Below are 23,999 nucleotides of genomic sequence, written 5' to 3'. Positions count from 1 at the left end.
GCCATAGAAAACCTGTGTTCTATATCATCTCTGTTTAAGAGTTTCTGACCCCCCCCCCCCAACTCTACCCACTGCACAAAGCAGTATGTGTGTGTATTGGCCCTGTGGCACTGCATAGCTGGGCCTTGGGCACTGTGGGTCTCTAACAGCAGTTAGAGTGATCCCGGGGGCAGAGGGTTGAGAGATCAGGCAGCAGCAGGCACACACACACACACACACACACACACACACACACACACACACACACACACACACACACACAGCCCATGCAGTCCGCAGGCCCTGAGGGTGGCTGGGAGGAGCTCTATTTTCACCCATTTACAACTGGATCCTCGAAAAATAACAATTCTTGTTATTTTAATGTTCGGGGTTAACATTGAACTCCAAGCTCATAGAAGCAGGAAGGTGGAATCTTGCCAGAAGGATGTTGGTGTTTCCTGCCTTCAGTCAAGATGGGGTGTTGTGTCCCTTCGCAGGCCTAAGCACCATCTGAGCACCATACTGGGGGCTGGTCTGGAACCATGAGGAACCTTGGACTCCACCAGGCAAACCCACTGATTAGGGGACAGTGTGACATTAAACCCAGGACTCACCATGGTCCAGAGGGGCTCAAACTGCCCCAATCCCACAACAGATTACAGAAGAAAGGGGACCCTAAGGGTCAGGGCAAGGTCAGGGGGCTAGGCCAAGGCAGGGGTCTGAGGTCAGAGCATGGGGGCTCGGGTTGGGATCAGGGCTGCACCAGGTCCCCATTACCACAGCCCTCACAGTGTCTTTTCCCATGACTCAGGCAACTTTAGGGCAGCTCATGGGGCCAAAGAGATAGTGAAGCAGTAGGGCATTTGCCTTAGACGCTGAAGGACGGTGGTTCGAATTCCGGCATCCCATGTGGTCCCCTGAGCCTGCTGGGAGCGATTTCTGAGCGTGGAGCCAGGAATAACCCTTGAGCACTGCCGGGTGTGACCCAAAACCCAAAAATAAATAAATAAATAAATAAATAGGGCAGCTCAGTGCCAGCTAAGGTGGGGCCAGGGATGACCTTTGGTGTTAAGGCTTCTAAAGACTGGAGTTTTCCAAAATAATGGCAATAACGCTCACTGTGACTGGGATCTGGCCCTTTCTCTGAGCACCGGTCACCGAGGTCCCTGCTGGCACTGGGCTGTGGCTCCCCTGTCTGTGAATTGAGGTGCCTCTAGGTTCCCCCCAACTGTGAATTGAGGTGTCCCTGGCTCTCCCGGCTGTGAGTTGGGGTGTCCCCAGCTCCTCCACTGTGACGTGCTCCCATTAAAGCAAAGCCCAGGCCAACCCTCCCCCTCACCTACACCAGCCCCTGGGGGTGAAAGGTCGCTCTGAGCTGGCCAGTTCCTGCCGTGTTGTGTGGGCAGAACAAGTCCAGCTGGCCGTGTGGCTGACCGGCTGCTCCTAGACTGCCCATCATGCCTACCCTCGACCACCTCCTGGAGCAGGTGGGACCTTTCGGCTGCTTCCAGAAACAAGCCTTTGCCTCACTGGCCCTGCTCTCAGTCAACTTTGCTCCTATCTATGTGGGAATTGTCTTCCTGGGCTTCACCCCTGACCACTACTGCCGGCGCCCTGGGGTGGCGGAGCTGAGTACCCACTGTGGGTGGAGCCCGGCCCAGGAGCTCAACTTCACGGTGCCCGGGCTGGGACCCTCCGGGGAGTCCTTCCCCCGCCAGTGCCTCAGCTACAATGTGGACTGGAACAGCAGCGACTTGGGTTGCGTGGACCCGCTGGCTGGCCTGGCTGCCAACCAGAGCCAGTTGCTGCTCGGGCCCTGTGTGCACGGCTGGGAGTATGACACGCCTGGCTCGACCATTGTCACCGAGGTACAGTGGGTGCAGCATGGGGGTGACCTGGGTCCTGTGGCAGATATGGAGGTAGTGCTGTGAATCAGCTTCTTGGGGGTGCTTAGGATTTCTCTCCAGACGCATAGTGGGCTGGCCTGGGGGACCATTGCTCTGCCATTTAATGCTCCAGAGCTGCAGTGCTTGCAGGTTTGGGGGTCAAGGGGACCATGCAATCAGAGGATCGAGCTCAGCTAAGCTGATCACTCTGCATATGGGATTCTGCCAGCCCTTGCACCCTCCCTGCTCACCTCCCTGGGCCCTTTTTTCCACCATCAGAATTGAGGCGCGTCCTTCCACACCTTCAGAGAGCCCTGAGACCCCCTAGTCTGGGTACTGGGTGCTGTTGTTAGCAAGTTCTGACCCCCTGCACCAACATAAACTCAGCCCTCTGCGCTTCCAGCTCCCTGTGGGCCACTGCTGTGGACCCACTGGCAGAAACAGCAACCCCAGCTGAGAAGTGACTATGTCCCAGCTGCCTGGATGAATGAGTGGCTGCCTAGAACATTGGAAACTTTTAATTTTTATTGTAGCACCATCATTTATTGAGTTGTTCATATAATAGTTGTTTCAGGCACGAAAAGGCTCCAACACCAATCCCACCACCTGTGTGACCTCCCCTTCACCAGTGTCCCTAATCTCCCACCCACCACCTAGCAGACACAATAAATTGACTTCATATTGCTTGTTTCAACACAAAGGCAAATGGGATGATCAGAACTGAGATCCACAAAGGTCCATTTGGAATGATTGTTTTATCTCTCCACTGTGTTTCTAAAGTCAGTGTCAAAGGATTTCCTGGGCTATGTTGAGTGTTAGCTGAGTTTCTGTTACTGTTTGGGCTCACTGAGCTTGGTGATTCCTTATAGAACTTTGCCATCGGATTTCCTGGGATCCTAATGGGCTGACACTACTATAAGATATTGAGGTGTCCAGACTTATAGATCTGAAACAAATTTGGAGGTTTGACAGATAAGGTTAAGTCATAGAGCTGGCAGTTTCTGTTGGAGGGTGTAGGAGTGGCACTGGGTTGTAGTTTATACAGAAAGGGGGGAATCTTACCCCTTAACCCTTTTCTGAGAAGGCCACAGAGAGATCAGCCAGGGCCTGATCAGTGGCCATTTTTGTTTTGTTTTGTTTTATTTTTGGGTCACACCCGGCAGCACTCAGGGTTTACTCCTGGCTCTATGCTCAGAAATTTCTCCTGGCAGGCTTGGGGGACCACATGGGATGCTGGGATTTGAACCACCATCCTTCTGCATGTAAGGCAAACACCCTATCTCCATGCTATCTCTCCGGCCCCTGTTTTATTTATTTATTTATTTGTTTGTTTATTTTTGAGCCTGGTGGGATAGCCAGGTTATTTTTCTTCTGGGAAGATGGAGACTGTGGGCAGTCAATCTCCCTGGAACATTTTACCAAAGGGAGATTTGAGTACATCAGAGGCCCTGCTAACCCCTTAAAGAGGGCATCCTGCAGCCTCTCTGCCAGCATCAACTCAGCTGGCACAGACAGGTGCCAGCCTACTAGGGTAGGCAAGGGGGGAGGTGCTGCTAGATGAAAGGCCGAGATGACCCGTGGTTTCAGGATTTCAGGGAAGGCCTGGGACCTTTCTTCTAATCAATAGTTGGGGAATGGGCTGGGGCAGGGTGGGCCAAGTTGGACTTTGTGTCATGAACACTGAGCTGACCCTGAAGGCCAAATGTGTTCTCTTCAGTGCACGGCACATCTGACAATGACTGGGACTTGAGGTCAGGGATTCTCTGTCTGAACAGGACAGCGCAGGGGTTACCACTGTAATGAGGTGCTTCTGAGCCAACCCTGGGCATGCAGGAGGCGGGGTGTCTGGGATAAAGAAGGGCCCGTAAGTAAATGTGGGTGGATCAGGCAGGCAGTGACCGATGATGATCCCTCACCCTGCTGGGCCTGGGTCAGCCAAGGCCAGGAAGGGATTGTAAACTCTTGCCCCACTTGGGCCACAGTTGGGGGACTAGGGGAGCCCTATCCTGAGTGAGACAGGGTGTCTGAAGTCAGGGCTCAGGGACAGCATCAGTCCTAGAGGGGGATGGGGCTTTTTACGTGCCATTGCAGCCCTGTCAGCATGTTCCATGACTCTGGCTAGGTCCAAGGTCGCCCCTGCAGAAATGACAGCTAAGGAGATTCCAGAATGCGCTGGAGCGGAGAGGCCCCCAAAAGGAGCCATCTTTTTTCAGGAGCACTTCCGCAGGGTTGTGCACACAGGCACTCAAAGCACATGCACCCAACTCTCTAAGTGCCTCCTCCTACAGTCACGTCACTGAGAACAAGAACCCTGGATTTAACCTGTGCTCACCGGGAGCCCCTGGGCCCACATTCCTGCTCTCAGGACCCACTTCATCCCTCCTCTCTACCTGCCCTGTTCCCCACAGTGGGATCCACCTCATCAGACCCACCTTCTGTTGAACTCGACTAGTTTGTTTCCCAGCCTCAGTTTTTCCAAAGCAGCCTGACATGCAGATACCCCAGGACTCTTCTCTGCTCCAGCCCAACCCAAGCCTGTGGCTCAATCATAAAGTGCTCAGGAGCCATCACACTCTCAGGCTCTATTGCCTGGGCTGACCCTTCCCAGGGGCCCTTCTGCTGCTATCCCCAGCCATAACCAACCAGTTCGTTTAACACAGGCCTAAGGGCTGGATTAGGACCAAGGAGCTTTCTCACACGCTTTGACTTCCAGCAAAACAGGGTCCCCTGGGATTCTCTTGAGCACTGCCTAGAAGGCCCCTCCCCAGCACCACAGTCTGAGGCTCCACATTCTACTCACATTGTGCCCTAATCCCTGCCACTGAGAATCAAAAGGAGCCCCCCTCCCTCCTAAGCACGGCATAGGCCTAGAATTTTTTGTTTGTTTGTTTAGTTTTGGGGCCACACCTATAGTGCTCAGGGGTTACTCCTGGCTCTGTGCTCAGGGAGCCATTCCTAGAGGGTTCGGGGGAACCATATGGGATGCCAGGGATTGTACCTGGGTCAACTGTGTGCAAGGCAAATGCCATTCCCCGCTGTGCTATTTCTCTGGCCCCAGTCCTAGAATTTTTTAAACTAAACATGGGGCTAGGACAGTGGTGGGCAGCCTTTTTTTTCAACTGAGCCAAATCTCGCCAAAATCACGATTGAAAATTATTTTGAGAGCCACACAGGGCATGCACTGACAGAGGCTAGGAGCAGAATCCTGAATCCTGGAGTGGGCCGCCCAGCACACAGAAGAGCCGCATTAGAAAAGTGTAAAGAGCCACATGTGGCTCGAGAGCAGTGGCTTGCCGACCACTGGACTATAGGAGTTATGACGCTCACCTTGCCTGTCGCCAACACTAGCTTGGTTCCTAACACTACAAGGGTTCCCCGAGCACCACTAGGAGTAAGTCATGAGTAGAGTCAAATGTGGACCAAATGTCAAAGGATAAGTAAATGAAAATAATATAAATTTTTTTTTTTGTTTTTTTTTGGGCCACACCCGTTTGACGCTCAGGGGATACTCCTGGCTAAGCGCTCAAAAATTGCCCCTGGCCTGGGGGAACCATATGAGACGCCGGGGGATCGAACCGCGGTCCGTTCCTTGGCTAGCGCTTACAAGGCAGACACCTTATCTCTAGCGCCACCTTCCCGGCCCTAAAATAATATAAAATTTTAAGTTAAAAACAAACACTTGAGGGGCCAGAGCCACAGCACAGTGGGGAGGGTTTGCCTTGCAGGCTGCTGACCCAGGTTCAATTCCCAACATTCCATAGACCCTCGAGCCTGCCAGGAGTGATTCCTGAGCACCACTAGGTGTGCAGTTTAGGGTCCACAAACTCCTCCCTAAAAATGAATTAAAACTGGGGGTCAGCTGAAAAGCAAGTATCAGCTTAAAGTTCTTTTTCTTTTTTCTCTTTTCTTTTTGATCCATACCTGGTGGCACTCAGGGGTTACTCCTGGCCCTGTGCTCAAAAATTACTTCTGGCAGGCTTGGTGGACCATATAGGATGTTGGGGATCAAACTTAGGTCGGTCATGTATGTGCAAGACAAATACCCTCCCTGTTGTGCTGTCACTCTGGCCCCAGAGTAAAGACATTTTTAGGTCTGTCTCCTCCCCTGGTATCATGTGTGGGTGTCGGCAGCATCATGATCCCACAGAACTGTTTGTTGCAAGGCTGGTGGGGTGAGTCTGGGTCATTATCCTCAGCTGATCCCCCACAGGCCACTGTAGAACTCCCGTATCCTTGTGCCTCACCTGCCGTCCATGCCTCTTCCCACAGTTTAACCTGGTATGTGGTGCCTCCTGGCGACTGGATCTTTTCCAGTCCAGTGTGAATATAGGTTTCCTCCTGGGTTCCCTAGTCATCGGCTACGTGGCAGACAGGTATGTCATGGGTAGCTGGATATGTGTCTGTGCCCACAAGGGATGCTCTTAGACTGGTGTTCTGGGCTTCTGGAAAGCTGGAGGACAACGTCAAGGCCTGAGGGTGACCAGGAGGTACAGACTGAAGGGATGCTGGGAAAGGGGATGCAATCATGCAGGGAATGCAATGCTGCCCATGGTAGTTACTCTTGGAGGTGGGATGATGGTGGTCTGGGATATCCCTGGAGGAGCCCGCAGGAGCTGTATGAAGGGGCCTGGCCAGAGGAGGGGGAGCCCCTGGCTCTAGTTAGCTCCTGGAAACAGTTCTTGTCACTTTTTCTCAGTGGAGAGCCGGAAGTGGGCTTAGCAGGCAAGGCTGGGCAGGGTTTTGGGGAGGGTTAGAGACAGGATAGTAGCTATGGGTACCCCACCTGTCCCCCAGGGCTGATAACAAAGGCAGGAGAAAGTCCTTAGGGGCTGTCAGGGAACGTCCAGTGGGCACAAGGTGGGATGTGAGATCTGGAGAGACACAGGAAAGATGGGGCAGGATGGAGGCACCAAGGAGAAGAATATAGATTCTGGGGTGCTCTGACACCCCATTCCCTTTCCTTCCCTGCAGGTTCGGCCGGAGGTTCTGTCTCCTTAGCACTTCCTTAGTGGCAGCCGTCTCAGGCACATTAATGGCCGTGGCCCCCAACTACCTGTCCCTCCTACTTCTCCGCCTGCTGCAGGGGCTGGTGAGCAAGGGCAGCTGGACGGCTGGCTACACCCTGAGTAAGGGGCTGGGGGACATCTACAGCCTGAGTGAGGGGCCATGGGGTCAGCTTCCCTTGCCCTTGTGTCTTGGCATGGCCAGTGTAGTGACCTGGACAGCGTGTCTTTGTTGGGGTGTGACCTATCACCCTCTGAGACAGGTGCAGGGGGAACAAGACCTTCTGAGCAGGTAGGGTTCTGATGAGAGCCCACAGTGGACTCCCAACAACTCCAACTGGTGCCACAGGCCAAGCACCCTTGAGTTCAATCCCTGGTAGTGTGCTGCCCTTCCCACCCCTCAGCAGCAAACCCCAGCACAGAGCTGGTAGCCCTCAAGCAGTTCTGTGGTGTGGCTCCAGAACCAAACCAATGCAGCAATCAATTCCCCCACAGTGTAGCAGGAGACCACCCTCCAATTTCTTTTTCAATGAATGAACTCTGGGACAAGGGAGATACTCAGTTTAGAGGCGGGCACCTGGGGTGCAGGAAAAGGAGGTCGCTGAGGGCTAGGGACTGTCTAGGGACCAGCCTGGACATCAGCCCAGTGGGGACAGCAGGGACAATGGGGAGCAGGACTGGGGGGGACATGACTGTCATCTGGGGGCTGGAATGGATTGTCCAGGAGCCTAGAGATAGGGGCAGAGGTTGGGGGCTCATGGGAAGGCAAGGCACGCAACTGAGGTGCCCTGTCGTTGCTCCTCCCCAGAAGCCCAGAAGTGTGACCTATTTCTGTCTCAGTCACAGAATTTGTGGGTTCGGGCTACCGGAGGAACGTGGCTATCCTGTACCAGGGGGCCTTCGCTGTGGGGCTGGTGCTGCTGCCTGGAGTCGCTTACCTCCTTCCACACTGGCGGTGGCTGCAGCTGGCCGTGTCCCTACCCATCCTGATCGTCCTGCTCCTTTGCTGGTATGAAGAGTGGGTGGCAGCACTGCCCCATGCACAGCCCGACCCTCCCCCTAGCCACGCCCACCCAGATATGACCACGCCCTGCCATGGCCACACCCCTACGAACAGGCCACGCCCCAGCTCTGATTATGCCCAATCCACCCTCCATGTTGACCATGTCCCCTGAGCCCACACCAAGCTCGAATCCCATCCCATCACTCTGACCACGCCCCATGTCACGACCACACCCACCAGGATTGTCACGCCCACAAACAGACCACGTCTCCATCAGCCTCGACCTGGGCCACCTGCAATATGGCAGGTCATGTGGCCCTAGTGGCCCATGAAAAAATTCTTCTTACCCCCTCTTCCTGCTGTTAACCGGCTGATTCTCACCGAATTTAGGGGTTCATTTCACTGCTTTGGCTCAGCTGGAGTAATGCCTGATCCACGTAGGAGATGATGGGCTATCTCCATCTCTCTGCCCCCAAATTTTGTCCCCTTCTGTGCTGTCCTCATCAGTGGGGCGAGGGGCCCTGGATCAGGGGGACCTTGGCTGGGTCTGGCAGTCTTCGCCCTTTTCCTGGAGCTTCCCATCTTGGGGTGCTGATCTCTGGCCCCGACCACGCGGTGTCTGCAGGGGGCTAAAGGGGATGAAGACAGTTCCTTTGGGATTCTGTCTCACCCAGGAGGACTGGGAGTGGTGGGAATGGGCCATACCTGCCTGCTACTACAGCCCATGAGGAAGTCAGTGTAAGCTATGGTGGAGTGTGAGCGAGTGAGCGAGCTACAGAGCACCCACATACCCCGCCCTGAGCCCTTGCACCTCCAGATCTCTGCTGTGGAAACCGGAATGCTTCTGAGCCTCAGTGTCACTTGACTCAGGAGTGACCCCCCCCACCCCAGCTCTGGGGCAATGCACAGTGGGGTGATCTATCTGTCTGTAGGCCTCTGCCTGAGTCCCCACGATGGCTGCTGTCACAGAAAAGAAACTCGCAAGCTTGGAAGGTTCTGGAACACATAGCCCAGAAAAATGGGAAGCAACTTCCTTCAGGCCTCAAGGTGCCGGCTGGGGCTGGGGGTAGGGGTTGGACGTATCTCTGCAGTGGGGGTGGCTTTGGGGAACTAGGATGTCACTCTGGGGCTGCCTGGGGTACAGAGAGGCTGGCTAGGCTGCATCTCCCCGTTCTCCCCCAGGTCCTCTCCCTGGACGAAGACTCACTGACGACGACGACGACAACGAGGCAGAGGCCATCCTGCATTGATCTGTTTCGGACGCCGCATCTGCGGAGATATAGCCTCATCCTCATGTACCTGTGGTAATGCCGCAGGAAGGGGGACAAGACCTCATGGACCCCTTGACACAGTCTTAGGCTGGGGGTCAGTGCAAGGTGCTGAGTGCACTGTCTGCATGGGAAAGCCCCTGGTCCCCACTGACACCTTGATACCCACTGTCACCCGACTCCCCCTGAGACTCCTGAGCTCCTACCGACCCACTGACCCTTGACTTTCACTGATATACCTGACCCTCACTGAGACCCTGAGTTCCCTCTGATATCCCTGAACCCCACTGACCCCCTGATTCCCTGCTGGAGCCCCTAGCCCCCATTGTAGCCCTTGTCCCTGATTTAGTCTTTAGTAGTAGAGAAGTAGAGAAATGAATTTTTTTTTTTTTTTTTTTTTTTTTTTGGATTTTGGGTCACACCCGGCAGTGCTCAGGGCTTACTCCTGGCTCTACATCTCAGAAATCGTTCCTGGCAGGCTTGGGGGACCATATGGGATGCCAGGATTCGAACCACTGTCCTTCTGCATTCAGGGCAAATGCCCTACCTCCATGCTATCTCTCCAGCCCTGAGAAAGGAATTTTAACTGGATTTTCCAGAGGTGAAAATCTGGAAACTGAGTCTGAAAGTTTTATTTTATTTTATTCTATTTTTTATTTTGGTTTTTGGGTTACACCCGGCAGCACTCAGGGGTTACTCCTGGCTCTATGGGTTGCCGGGATTTGAACCAATGTCCTTCTGCATGCAAGGCAAACGCCTTACCGCTGTGCTATTTCTCTGGCCCCGAGTCTAAAGGTTTTAAACTGGGGCACAGGCCCCCTGGGTGAGATGAGTCTCTCCTGCTCTGGGAGAAGGTCCCGTCTGGGATCCAGCACCACTGCCTCCTCTAGGGCTGGTCCCAGCCCCAGAGGAGATTCCAGGGTCTTTAGGTTTTCCAGGTGACAGACAGGCACCTTAGACCTTGCAGCATCTCACCTGACTGCTGGGGATGCCCTTGGTTGGAGGCTCCCCCCAGCTCCTCATTCTGCAGCCTCCTCAGCTTGGGCGGGTTACTGGATGCACTGGTTTGCATGATCTGCGTTGGTTCTTTGGGGAAGAAGGGTCATTGAGGTGAGGGCCTGCATACTCACATAGGATCTCACCAGGCAAGTTGGGTGAACCCTCCCCATCTCACCCACCACTCGAGTGCTCTAGAACTGGGTTTTCTGCACCCACTGGCCACACTGGCATCTCTGTGCATGACTGAGTGTCCTGCCCAAGCCACACAACGGGGCCCTTTAAACACCTACGTGCCCCAAGCATGTCCATGGGCCCATGGGATCTGAGCAGCATCTCATGGTGTGGTACCTGCACATCCCTTTGCTACCTGAGCCTGCACCCCAGCATCCCAGCTCCTGTCCCTGCTTTGGAAACCTAACGTCTTTTTTCAAAGAGCTGAACAGCTCCAGCTTCTGTCTGTGGTGGCAGAATCCAGGGTTTGTGCCTGGCCTAGCCATCTCACACTACCCAGGCAGAGGGTCCCTGCCGGGTTCCCCACTCTCACCCATGTCCCCTAAGTCAAACTTTCCTAGCCACCCTTAGCTCCTCTGCAGGCCTACTTCTTGCAGGGCACGGGTCCCTCTTCCACCTTTCTTCTCCCCTCTTCTGCAACTAGATCTCATGAGCAAGCAGGGTGGCGGAGTGCGGAGTGCCGGTGTTGTAAGCTTAGGGGTTTCTGCAGAGGCGCAATATGTAAAGGACTCAGAAGGGACCGCCTTGTCAATTCGTCTGTGCAAGTCACAGGATCCGCCAGCAGAAGGCAGCACTGGACAGATTTGCAGGCTGCCTTAACTTTGCTTTTCTTAAAAAATTTTGGGGGGATTTTTGGGGTCCAGAAATCAGAAGCACTCGGGGGTCACTCCTGGCTATGCACTCAGAAATTATCCTGGAAGACTTGGGGGACCATCTGGGATGCTGGAGATCAAACCCAGGTCAGTCAGCAAGATGACCCCGTGAGGGGATCTCAGCCTTGACTCCAAGGTGAGTGAGGCAGTTGTGAGTTTCTGGAGAAGGAACTCACCCCTTGCAAACTGAGTTTCAGTATTTTTCCTGGCCACTCAGACAATTATGTTTCCCCAAAGAGATACGCAAGTGGACCCCAAGTTTTTTTATGCAAAAAAAAGGACAAGAGAGAAGGTCACTCTGCTGGGGCCCAGGCTCAGTCCTGTGGGTGCTTCTGCCATGCTCCTTTGATCCCTGGGGTCAGCAAGTGCTAGGTTGGGCTGGGGGAGCAGATGCAGGTGGGCCAGGGGAGCCCAAAGTGGCCTTGCCGAGCTTGGCAGCACCCCTACCCCACCAGGTTCCAACAATCCAAGCTTCCTCTGTGTCAGGCTCCTTAACTCAAGGATTCCTTGAGACAAACCAGAGTGCTCAGTGTGTTCCCCTACTCCTTTATGGAGGAGAAACTTAAGGCCCAGAGAGGTTAGTTCAACTGGCTGCAGGTCACCCAGCTCTTCCAGCAGGCTAATTCCTGACCTTGCTCCCTGGCGTGGCTGCTGGAGGAGGTTTGCGGTGCTCCCATGGAGGAGATGACATTGCTGATGTGGGCTGGAAAGCGGATCTGCCTTCACAGGCCCCGGGGTCCCCCTTTGCCTGGAACTGGCCCTTTTCTCATAGGTTCACCTGCTCCGTGCTGTACCAAGGTGTCATCATGCACGTGGGGGCGACAGGCGCCCACCTGCACCTCGACTTCCTCTACTCAGCACTGATGGAGTTTCCTGCCAGCTTCCTCATCCTTGCTGTGGTGGACCGAGTGGGCCGCCGCCACCTGCTGACCTGGTCCAATGTATTGTCGGCCGCCACCTGCTTCTTCATGGTCTTTGTCACCCGTGGTAAGTCTTAAGCCTGTTTCTCTGCCTGAGTCTCAGGGCTATCCTGAGATATTTTCAAGACCTCAAGGAACTTTGATACTGTAGTGATACAGTATTGATACACTACTGAGATGTCATACGCATTGGTTCACAATGTGCATTCTTTCTTGGTGTTTGGGCCACAGTTGGTGGTGCTCAGGGCTTACTCCTGGCTCTGTGCTCAAGAATCACTCTTGGCAGTGCTCAAGGGTTATTTCTGGTTCTGCATTCAGGGATCACTCCTGGTTCTGTACTAAGGGCTTACTCCTAGCTCTGCACTCAGAGTTCACACCAGGCAGTGCTCAGGGCTTACTCCTGGATTTTCACTCAGAGATTGTCAACTAGGTGTTTTTCAGGACTTACTCCTAATTCTGTGCTCAGGGCTTGAAGGACCGTATGGGATTCTGGGGCTAGAACCTAGGTTGGCCAGGTGCAAGGCAAATTCCTCATCCCCTGTATTATATCTGTGGTCCCTGTTTATTTTGTTTTCCTGCTTGTTTTTGTTTTTGGGTCAGACCCAGTGGTGCTTAGGGACTATCCCTGACTCAGCATTCAGAAGTCACTCCTGATTCTGTGTTTGGGGTCACACATGGTGGTGCTCTCTTTCTCTCTCGTTCTCTCTTTCCTTTCTTGCTTTCTTTCTCTCCTTTCTTTCCTCCTTTCTTTCCTCTCATTTCCTTCCTCCCTCCCTCCCTCCCTCCCTCCCTCCCTCCCTCCCTCCCTCCCCCCTTCCTTCTTTCCTTCCTCCCTCCCTCCCTCCCTCCCTCCCCCCTTCCCCCCTTCCTTCCTTCCTTCCTTCCTTCCTTCCTTCCTTCCTTCCTTCCTTCCTTCTTTCTTTCTTTCTTTCTTTCTTTCTTTCTTTCTTTCTTTCTTTCTTTCTTTCTTTCTTTCTTTCTTTCTTTCTTTCTTTCTTTCTTTCTTTCTTTCTTTCTTTCTTTCTTTCTTTCTTTCTTTCATCCTTCCTCCTTCCTTTCTTCCTTCTTCCTTCTTTTCTCTTCTTCTTCTTCTTCTTCTTCTTCTTCTTCTTCTTCTTCTTCTTCTTCTTCTTCTTCTTCTTCTTCTTCTTCTTCTTCTTCTTCTTCTTCTTCTTCTTCTTCTTCTTCTTCTTCTTCTTCTTCTTCTTCTTCTTCTTCTTCTTCTTCTTCTTCTTCTTCTTCTTCTTGTTTTTGGGCCACACCCGGCGTTGCTTAGGGGTTACTCCTGGCTGTCTGCTCAGAAATAGCTCCTGGCAGGCACAGGGACCATATGGGACACCGGGATTCGAACCAACCACCTTTGGTCCAGGATCGGCTGCTTGCAAGGCAAACGCCGCTGTGCTATCTCTCTGGGCCCTCTTCCTTCCTTCCTTCCTTCCTTCCTTCCTTCCTTCCTTCCTTCCTTCCTTCCTTCCTTCCTTCCTTCCTTCCTTCCTTCCTTCCTTCCTTCCTTCCTTCCTTCCTTCCTTCCTCCCTCCCTCCCTCCCTCCCTCCCTCCCTCCCTCCCTCCTTCCTTCCTTCTTTCCTTCTTTCTTTCTTTCTTTCTTTCTTTCTTTCTTTCTTTCTTTCTTTCTTTCTTTCTTTCTTTCTTTCTTTCTTTCTTTCTTTCTTTCTTTCTTTCTTTCTTTCTTTCTTTCTTTCTTTCTTTCTTTCTTTCTTTCTTTCCTTCCTTCCTTCCTTCCTTCCTTCCTTCCTTCCTTCCTTCCTTCCTTCCTTCCTTCCTTCCTTCCTTCCTTTCTTCCTTCCTTCCTGGCTCCCCTGAGGGATGGGTTTGCATGGAGCACCCTGATTTTATCCCTTGCAAGTGAACCTGCAAGGGGTTCACTGGGGTGGGGCCTGAGGAGACTACTGAAATTTAGTTGATTCAACCTAGCTTTTCCCCATTAGAGAGACTCCTGACACTGCCAGCCCTGCCCTTGGCAATGCGAGGGGCACTGACTCTTCTATGGGGGGAGGCCTGGGCATGCCCCTGATTTCCACTTGGTGGCCTGTGCTTGGTTGCAGTAAGCCCTAGCAGGATGTTTCTGGAAATGGGGAAGATTTACAGGGAGGCAGAACCATCTTTTGTGCTTGGAGGCCGTGGGGGCACAGTGTGTGTTGGTTCAAGAATCTTGGGGTGGTTTTAGGGTAGCCTCTCCAGAGATTAAATTCTCAGGGACCAGGCTATGCGGGCACACGAGAGCTGAGGCAAAGCAGAAAAGGTGGGGAAAAAGATGTGGGCAGGGGCTGCCTACTCTTCCCACTTTCTCTCCTGTCCCTGTCTCAGGAATCCCGTGGCATCACACACAGGCGAGACAAGGAGGGGACAGCTTGAATCTTGCACCCTAGAGGCCTCCTGCTCCTGCCCACATTCCCTGGACTCCTTTTAGTCCTTGTACCTACTTTCCACAGTGCTGGCTCTGTCTGTGCCCTCGACTGCCAGCAGAGGGCAGTGGAGGGAAACTCTTGCTTTTTCTAAGTCGGTTTCTGTGGAAAGAGAAGGTTAAGGGGGGGTGGGTGGGTGGGTGGGCGGTGCATTCCTCAGGACAGGGCTGGGCTGGGCAGCAGAACATCCTGAGATACTGTGTCACCCAGCTGCAGGTTTCTTTCCAAGGCCACAGTACCCTCACTCTCTCCAGACTTTCACTCTGTCCTGATGAAAGAAGTCACATACATGCATGGCCAGCTTGAGGACAAGTAACATCAGAGACCCCCAAAGGTATTGAGGGGCTCTGGGGAAATAGGTGTCAGGCCCACACCTTGATCATCCCCTGCATGGGAAGGGCTGGACTTGCACCATGTTGTGTGGTTATTGGACCCAGTTAAATGCACAGAGCTTTGCTTCCTGGAGATGCTGGACAAAGTGTGTTTGGAGACAAACACTAGATTGATGGTGTCAGACCAGAAAAATATGAGGCTGACAGATAAGATATTTGGAGGGGAGTTCCTTAGCTTTGCAAATCACAGGGTACAAATTCAGGTGTCAGCCCCCCGCAATCCCCTGGGGTCTATGTGGGAAGAAGTGAGGGAATGCAGAAACTGGGGTACTTACAGGCTCACCCACCCGGGTCACTAGGGAGAAAGGGAACAGGGCAAATGTGGCTTGGCATTGTTCTCAAACTGAGTGGGAGGAGCTGGGAACTGATTTGTAGGGTCCTTAAATTGGGGTTTTGTGCTGTGGAATCTCAGTCCAAGATGGAGTTGGTCCCATTGGCCCAATGTCACCCCCCTTCTACGCCCCATTTTTTTTTTTTACCAGGGTTGGAAAACAGGTATTTAGTCTGGGACGAATGGACTGGACATGACCTGGTCTGTGTCTGAGTCTACACTGGCTCATGTGGGTCCCAGTTGGATCAGAACAGGCAGGGAGATTCTCATCCTCCTGGGCTCTCTTAGCTGTCATAACACCCCCCTTCTGCAACCAAGGAAACTGAGGCACAAAGGGCTTGAGTCTTGTCATGGACCTTCATCAAAACCCCAGGTCTCTGGATCAGGACCCTCCTCTCCAATGTGGTATTAGCAAATCTCCATATGCCTTGGGCTCCAGGGCCTGACATGCCCGGGGTTAGACAAGATAGTCTGGATCCACCACACTTGCAAGTCAAACTTGGCTTCTACCCTGTTATGGGGCAATTGTCCCCTCTCCAGGCCCAGCATACCCTGTTTTTCCCCTGCAGACTACCCTTGGCTGAACACGGCCCTGGCTTGTGTCAGCCGGATGGGGATCACCATTGTCTTCGAGCTGGTGTGCCTGGTGAATGCCGAGCTGTTTCCTACCTTCATCAGGTTAGTGCACAGAAAGGGCAAGGATGAGTTGGGGGTCAGCATTTCAGGGTCTCTTCCCTAGGGTCTGGGCAACAGGGCCCAGCAACATAGCAGGCCAGCTGAAGGGAAGGTGGGCAGTGGGGAAGACACAGGTTGTTGGACTCTGGACAATACAGAAGGAAAGATCCTCCCACGTCAGATGCTGGAAACCAGCTCCTGGCTTCTCCTGAAACATCTGACCAACTGCCTTGAAATCAGGGTTCCTCTATGTTTCCTGCCAAGACTTAGTTCATCATTTGTAATAAACACACATAGAACTTGAGGTGTGTGTGCTGTCCTCACATTTATGGGTCTCTGATGAAGGATGCAAATTCCTGGGCGAGAAAGATGCAGGGCAAGAGCTATGAGACCCCTCAAGGTCAGACCCTGTTGTACTGGGGCATTTGGGGCATACACAAATCTGCCAGGTCACTGAGCTCTCTGGTTTGGTGATATTAGGGAGCTTCCCTTAGGTAGGTGCTTGGAATTACTTACTGGCACTTGGTAACTCAACACCTCAGGCTCCTGGAACTGAGGTTTTGGGAGCCATGACTCCCTAGAAGGGATACGTGGTGATTAGACTAACAGAGCGTTGGCTTTATTCTCTGTTTCTCCCCAGGAACCTGGGGGTGATGGTGTGCTCCTCCTTGAGTGACCTGGGGGGCATCATTGCCCCCTTCCTGGTCTTCAGGCTCATGGAACTCTGGCCTGGCTTGCCCCTCTTTCTGTTCGGTAAGACCTTCTGCTGTGTCTTGGATGTTCCTGCTCTGCCCTTCTGCCCAGGGCTTTTCAGTAACTAGTTTGTAGGTTGAGACCCAGCTATTAGCCCAAGACAAAGGCGTTTCCCCAATTTCTTCCTTCCTTAAACATCTTCCTGTGATATATAAAAGCCCACTAGATAGGTACTCTTGTCTCACTCTCAACTTTTTCCCTCCTGGTGGATGGGTATTGATATAATAAAATATATTATTGATATAATAAAAGTCAGTTTTGGCTTGGCACTCAGGTATTACTGGGTGCAAGACTGGCTTGGCTTACTATTTCTTCACTGCTACCCTGTTTATTTAGACCCCTCTGTATGAGGGTTTAGAAACACGTGCCTGAGGTGATCTCACAACTCATGGGGCCCTCTGGGATGCAGGGGATCAAACCTGGATTGGCTGCATGCAAGGCAAGCACTTTCCCTGCTGTGCTATTGCTCCAGTCCCTCTGACTATTTTGTGGGTGAAGGAGACCCCCCAGAGAGATATCAGGTTCATTGTCCTCTTTCTGCGCTCACACTTCCAAGTACAAATGGTGAATTAGAAATAATTGTCTCTGTCTCCAAGTCTCCATTTTCTGCCTGAGGAAGTCTTCCTGGGGAACAGATTCAAGAGATATGTGGGAACCCCTCCCCTAGAATGAGGAGGCCCCTAACCTAGACCTCACCTGGTGGAGGAATAAAAAGCTGGTTTAGCACAGAAGGGGTTCTGCAGGAACAGGGAAAGAGAAGGAAGGAAGAAAGATACAGGGCCCAGATAAATGTAGCACCAAGAGCTAACACATTTATAATAACCTACATAGAGGTCTAAGAGCTATGACATAAAATATTATATATAATGTAACATACTTACAATAATTTATACACAGGATCTAAAAGCTTTTGTTTTTGTTTTTGTTTTTTGGTTTTTGGTTTTTGGGTCACACCCGGCAGTGCTCAGGGGTTACTCCTGGCTCTATGCTCAGAAATCACTCCTGGCAGGCACAGGGGACCATATGGGATGCCGGGATTTGAACCACAGACCTTCTGCATGAAAGGCAAATGCCTTACCTCCATGCTATTTCTCCGGCCCCGATCTAAAAGCTTTGACATAGTTTATATTACAAATAATGTAACATACTTAAAATAATTTAGACACAGGATCTAAAGCTATGGCCAAATATATGTTATGTAATACACTTATAATAATTACATACAGAGCTATGACAATACCTATTATGTAACATACTTTTCTACATACAGGATTTAAGAACTTCTATGGCATAATATATATTGGAGTATATAATCTGTTATTGCATCGTTTATATGACTATATGTGTATGTCCATGCCTGATATAGTGTGAGAGGCGCATTATAGAATACCTGGTCTCAGTAGCCTGTTACAATGTCTATATTCTACACTGAAGTTACTCATCACTGCTTCTTTGCAATAGTGTCTGTCACATACTTGTCTTTTCTCCTGGGGTTGTTGAGCAGGGAATCCAGTAAGTAGATCTGAGGAGCAGTGGGAGCACCTGGTGCTTTGTGGGTGGCTGTGCCCTGCCATGGACAGTGTCACTGGGGCCCTATTGGCTGTTCCAACCCTGGAGGGTGGAGGGCTCTGGTGACATGTGGGCCCCCATTTCCTTGCAGCTGGCTTGGGCCTGTTTGCTGGGCTCCTGATCCGGCTTCTACCTGAGACCAAGGGAGCAGCCCTGCCTGAGACCATTGAGGATGCTGAGCGCCTGGGGAGGTGAGTGGGGCCCCCACTTTCTTCCGTGGAGTAGACTTGGGGTGAGCGGAACCCCACTTTTCTCCTAGAGGAGGTTTCAGGATGAGAGAGATCCCCTTTCTTCATTAGAGGTGGTTTTGGGGTGAGTAGGCACCACTTCCCTCCCCTGGAGGAGGTTTTGGGGTGAGTAGACCCCCCACTCTTTTCCCCTGATTTCAGGACAAACCTAGCACCACACCCTCTGTTGAAGTTGCAGAGGCAGTTAGTGCGGGACGTGGACTGGTAGGTTTGGGGGCACATGTCTATCCTAAATTGTGGATTGAAATTGAGAGTATTCATTATGCACTGTCCAAGTGTGCCCCAAGATCTGTAGCTCTGAGCCGGGTACCATGTCTGCCCTGCCCCTCCTGTGAGCTCTTGTGGGGTCTGGACTTTAGGACCTTTCTCCAGTGATGAGGGAATGAGGGGTGACATGGGCATAATCGGGCTTCATGGAGCCAAGGCGGGCCCTGCACAGCCCAGTGTGGGGGCTCTAGGCTGAGGATGTTCTAGCTTCCAGCAGTGAATGCAGCCTCCCCAAACCTGGTTCTGAGCCCCTCGTACTCGCCTGCTGGCCCATGTGAGTTGGGTGCCCCAGACGCCACAAAACTCTCACTTCTGATTCCCAAAACAGTCACCATGGAGCATCCCTCAGAGGGTTGCTATGAAGATGGAGAGAGAGGAAGTGAGGGGTCCTGGCCAGTCACTTTCATAGGAGGTGCTGAGCCCTTGACCCCAATCCTGCTCTCATCCACCCATTTTAATATACTTCACCTTCATCATCTCCAGTAAACAGAACCCATAAATAATAACTCAGCAAGCACCGTGTGACAAGTGTGAGACACAGCCTCTTCCTTGCATGTGGGGGAACCAAGTCACAGCTCAGATGCCATCCGTGCCTCTGCTATCCCAGTTCATGTTGAAGGCCAATGTCCTTGTTCTTTTTTTGGGTGGGTCATATCCGGTGATGCCCAGGGCTCACAGGGAGTCACATCTCTAGGTCAAACTCCCAAGAAGCTTTGGTCTGCTCTCAGCACCCCTTCGGCAGGCAACCTCTCCTTTGCCCTCTCTTATAACGCTCAAGGGAGGAATGACTACACAGTCCCTGATTCCAAATGGGACACCTCTGAGCAGCTGACAGTCAGGCTCTGGCCGGGAGCCTGTTTGAGACTGGACTGTGTGGCAATGCAGAGAGTAGGTATCATAAGCTTGGAGGATGCAGGTATTGGGGAGTCTCTCCTCATCATTGTCTTTGTCAGCAAGCAGCACAGGACACAGGGATGGGGTGTGGGTTGAGCAGAATGTCAGCTCTGGAGGGGGACTTAAAGATTTCCTCTCACTGCAGCGAGACATACTGAATCTTGCTTTTAAAATTTCTTTAAAAACAATCAAACAGGCTCAGCCTCTAGGCCCAGGCTGGAAGGTTCAGTTAGGAGGCCTGGGTGTCCCCTGCCCACACCCCTGTATTCCTCCAGTCGCTTTCATGGGGACTTATTCCCAACTCTGACTTTGCAGCCACTCTTAGGATCTCACTTTTCCTTCTCACTCACGGCACCTACAGGAAAACAAAGCCCAAAGAAAACAAAATCTACCTGCAGGTCCAGACCTCAGACTCATCAGGCCCCTGAGAGCAACTGTCTACTGATTCTGGGCAGAGATGGACACAGCAGTGGATGGCATAAGAATGTTTCAGAAGCCTTCGCCTGTGTTTCTCCTGCAACTACTAAGCCCCACCTCAGTCATTACAAACCTCAGCAGGCTCTAGGCTGCCCTCTTTTCATCTTCTCTGGACTCTCTCAAAGCCTTTGCTTGGCTTTTGATGGACCTTTTCTAGAGACAGTTACTTTGAAGACCAACGTTTTACCAAAAGTATTTGCAGGTCCCAGAAAACATGTCTTGCTGTAAGAAGCTCTGTACCTAGTGTCCCATATCATGCATCACCCTGGAAGGAAATACTTTGATGTTGGCAAATATTTCAACATGGATGTTATGGAGTGTTTTAAAACATGGGAGCACATCAGTAAGTGATGTTACTTGTGTCTACACTCGTGGTGGAATAAAACATGGTCCTCATTCGAAGCCAGAAGTTCCAAGATGCCTTTGGGGCCAAGTTTCTATCCACTCTGTCCAGAAGTGTTTTCTTTTGTTTCACTCTTACTTGGCTTGGTTCTCCTGGGTGATTCTAGAAGGTGGACTTAGATGCTCACCATGAAATAGCTCTGTAGAAAGGAGATGAGCTTACTAGACTTTAGATGCTTTTGAACTTTCAGAGGTTCCAAAATGACATCAACACTAGATCTGAGTGTTTCATTAGTGGCAAGACAGACAATATAACTAACTATGCTGGCCTTCAGAGCCCAAGGGCCAAAGAACTATGAGTTGGCTGTGTCAAGGGCTGGGAGTGTGGGAGCTGTCTGAGTTCATCAGGCTCAGGGACCTGCAGGGTTAGATCTTGCCACATAGTGGAGAGGTTTTCGGCTTCCTTTGAAATTGGACATGGGGACTTGGAAACCACACACACACACACACACACACATACACACACACACACCCCACACACATAATCTGGGGGGCCAGGGAGGTGGTGCAAAGTCTGGAATGTATGCATGTCACCTATAGTACACACTGGGAGTAATCCGTGAGCACTGAGCCAGGAATAGCCCATGGATATTGTACCCCCTCTGTGATGATATTTCCAAACCTCTGGCAGATGTAACCCCATAGAGCTATTGTTCTGGGGATTCTCCTTAAGGCACAAAGTTTCAGACATGCCACTGAACCAGAGAGAGGGGGAAGGACAGCACAAAGAGGGGCAGCAGCAGTGATTCTTTTTTTTTTTTTTTTTTTTTTTTTGGGTCACACTCAGCAGTGCTCAGGGGTTACTCCTGGCCCTGTGCTCAGAAATCACTCCTGGCAGGCCTTGGAAACCATATGGGATACCGGAATTTGAACCACCATCCCTCCTAGATCAGCTGCATGCAAGGCAAACGCCCTACTGCTGTGTTATCTCTCTGGCCCCAGCAATGATTCTTTTGTTGTTGTTGTTCATAATACAGTTGGCCTTTTTTATTTTTCACAATTACAAAGTTGTTCATGATTGAGTTTCAGTCATGCAATGTGCCAGTGTACGTTTCCCATCACCATGTCCCCAGTTTCCTTCCTTCTTCTCCCCACCCCCACTTGCCTCTGGTACAGACATTTTCTCTCTCTCTCTCTTTCTTCTTCCTTTATTTAGTTTAAAGACATTAAAATATATTGCCATTTATTTAAAATGCTGTTTCTTAATATTGCATGTATTAAATTCATTTCAATTTAATACATGCAATATACAGCTTGCTATATAAACTTATCCAATTGTCAAGCCACCACATTTGTTTCAGATTCATACATCCTAGACCGAGCAACACCTCAAAACCTTATAGTAGTGTCAGCCCAGTAGTGTCACAGGATAGCTGTTGGGGAAGTTCCATAAGAATTTACCAAATTCAGGGAGCCTAACAGTAACACAGAAGCTCAACTAGCATCAGCTCTAGCCCAGTCAATCCTCAAACTTTAGTAACACCATGGAGAGATGGAATAGTCATTTTAAATTGGCTCTTTAGATCTAAGGTTTTTTTTTTTTTTTGGTTTTTGGGCCACAGCTGGTGGTGCTCAGGGTTAGCAGGTTAGCAGGCTGTCTGCTCAGAAATAGCTCCTGGCAGGCACGGGGGACCATATGGGACACTGGGATTCGAACCAACCACCTTTGGTCCTCCTGGATCAGCTGCTTGCAAGGCAAATGTAGCTGTGCTATCTCTCCGGGCCCCGTTGATCTAAGTTTTGATCATTTCATTTTGCCTTTGTTTTGCAAATAAATTTGTTTTTGGCCTGTAAGGGGATAGGATGGGGGGTGGTGGGTGAAAATTGGAACACTGGTGGAGGGAAGGTCACACTGGTGGTGGAATTAGTATTGGAACATTTAATGTCTGAATGACTGGATTATGAACAACTTGGTAAATCACCATGTTATAATAAAAAATTTAAAAAAAATAGCTGCCACAATGACTCCTCATGTTCACATATGTGCACCCAGACTCTCATTTATACACATATTCACACACATCTGCACAGGACACTCACTCATCTACTCATATACTCACACTCACATTGCACCATCAATCACAAACTTTGGGAGACACTTTGATAGTGTCTTGGAAGCTGACACATCCCTGGGCTCATCTCAGTTCCTGTGGAAGGAAAAGTGACCTTTAAGTCATCAGCGACCAGAAAGTGCTTTTGTGTGTATTTTGTATCAATCCTTGTGGCACAGAGAAAGTTGAGGTTGGGGTAGGCTGGGGCATTGTGTTCAGTCCTGTAGACCCTGAGGAAGGGTGGGGAATCCCAGCCAGGGGGAAGAGGGGATATTGGAAATGGAGCATAGGAGGTGGGGCTGATCTGGAAAGACTTTGAATGACACTCTCCAGGCTGGAGCAGCCTTCACAGGAGGGCCAAGAGCATCAATGCTGTGAGACAGAGGATGAATGCAAAGGGCCTTTGTGCAAAGTTGATGAGATTCGCACTGAAACTGAAAGTGCTGTTGATTGGCCCTGGACTGTGGCTGTTAAAGACATCTAGGAAAGTGCAAGAAAAATTATTTATTTTAAGTTGCATTTTGCAGATGGGTGGTAACAGGAGGGCAATGGGCAGGGGCCTGGCCTTGGGCACTTTGGAGGTGTGGAGGGAAGGGGAGATAGGACAACAAAACTCTAAGAGCCAACATGATTGTAAACATGCACTTCCAAATTATAATAGTCAAATTCAAAAAACATTGGGGGCTGGAGCCATAGCACAGCAGGGAGGCTATTCGCCTTGTATGCGGCTGACCTGCCGATCCCCTGTGCCTGCCAGAATTGATTTCTGAGTTCAGAGCCAGGAGTAGCCAAAGAGCATTGTAGGGTGAGGCCCCAAGCAAACACCCCCCTGCCCCCCCAATTTGGCTAATTTGTCTGGGATGGAAGAAAGCCTTGAGTACTTGGGAGGGGGTCCTGACCCTGGTACTGAGTTTGCCCATTTAATGGGCAGCATTAAGTGCCCAAAGTATGATGAACAGTTGCATCAATCCCAGGGACTGAATAAAATATAAATAAACAAATAAATACATAAATAATATAAGTAAACTTGTTTTCTGATGTCTCAGACTTAATGAGCTGCAGCCTCTGTCACATGCACAACTTGTATCCGGGGAGAAGCAAGAGCCTGTGGATTGTGATGAGGTGACCAGGGGATTCCAGAGTTTGGAGGTCGATGACTAAAATTCCTTTGTGGATGGAACGTGTCCCCCCCTCACCAAGTGGGTGCTCCCTGGGGATGGTCATCTATTCCTGCGACTGCCAGGAAACTTGCCCTTTGGGCTGTCAGGGTGCTTTTCTGCATGTGCTGTGCCTGGAGGGACTAGATGGCCTCCTGCACTCCAGTTTCCCAGGCCAGAAGCCTTGCAGTGATTACTGGCAAGTCCCATGTGGCCTGTCTTTGGGGTGGCCCTCAAGAGGCAACTGTCTTTAGGGAGAGTCCCCACCCCAAGTCTTCTAGACTTTTGAGATTTTCCAGTCATGGCCTTCCAGGTTCTGTTCCTCCATCTTCCTTCAAGCAGAGATCATAGATTGCACAGGAGCTAAAGGGAGGTCAACTGGATGTAGGTGGATTTTGGGTTACACAGACCCCTATG

General features: G+C 51.2%; 1 protein-coding gene across 1 annotated transcript; it reads left to right on the top strand.

Moving 5' to 3' along the window:
• The first annotated feature begins 1,386 nt into the window (after positions 1 to 1,386).
• LOC125996531 (solute carrier family 22 member 1-like) lies at positions 1,387 to 20,073 on the top strand. The gene is made up of 11 exons (XM_049765463.1): positions 1,387 to 1,847; positions 6,135 to 6,238; positions 6,837 to 6,991; positions 7,709 to 7,877; positions 8,804 to 8,918; positions 9,054 to 9,175; positions 11,795 to 12,009; positions 15,659 to 15,767; positions 16,405 to 16,517; positions 18,178 to 18,277; positions 19,857 to 20,073. The coding sequence occupies exons 1-11, from the start codon at positions 1,437 to 1,439 to the stop codon at positions 19,921 to 19,923; spliced, it is 1,680 nt and encodes a 559-aa protein (XP_049621420.1). The 5' UTR covers positions 1,387 to 1,436; the 3' UTR covers positions 19,924 to 20,073.
• Positions 20,074 to 23,999: the final 3,926 nt, after the last annotated feature.

This window comes from Suncus etruscus, chromosome 18, assembly GCF_024139225.1.
Source record: "Suncus etruscus isolate mSunEtr1 chromosome 18, mSunEtr1.pri.cur, whole genome shotgun sequence".
In the NCBI taxonomy this organism is placed as follows: Eukaryota; Metazoa; Chordata; class Mammalia; order Eulipotyphla; family Soricidae; genus Suncus; species Suncus etruscus.
The sequence above is the reverse complement of the archived record's forward strand: the minus strand, read 5'-3'. Positions and strand labels throughout refer to the sequence as shown.

Coding starts and splice junctions, on each gene's coding strand:
- LOC125996531 (XM_049765463.1), top strand. CDS start 1,437: ATGCCTACCCTCGACCACCTCCTGGAGCAGGTGGGACCTTTCGGCTGC. Junction 1,848..6,134: donor GCTCGACCATTGTCACCGAG/GTACAGTGGGTG, acceptor CTCTTCCCACAG/TTTAACCTGGTATGTGGTGC. Junction 18,278..19,856: donor GATGCTGAGCGCCTGGGGAG/GTGAGTGGGGCC, acceptor CGGCACCTACAG/GAAAACAAAGCCCAAAGAAA.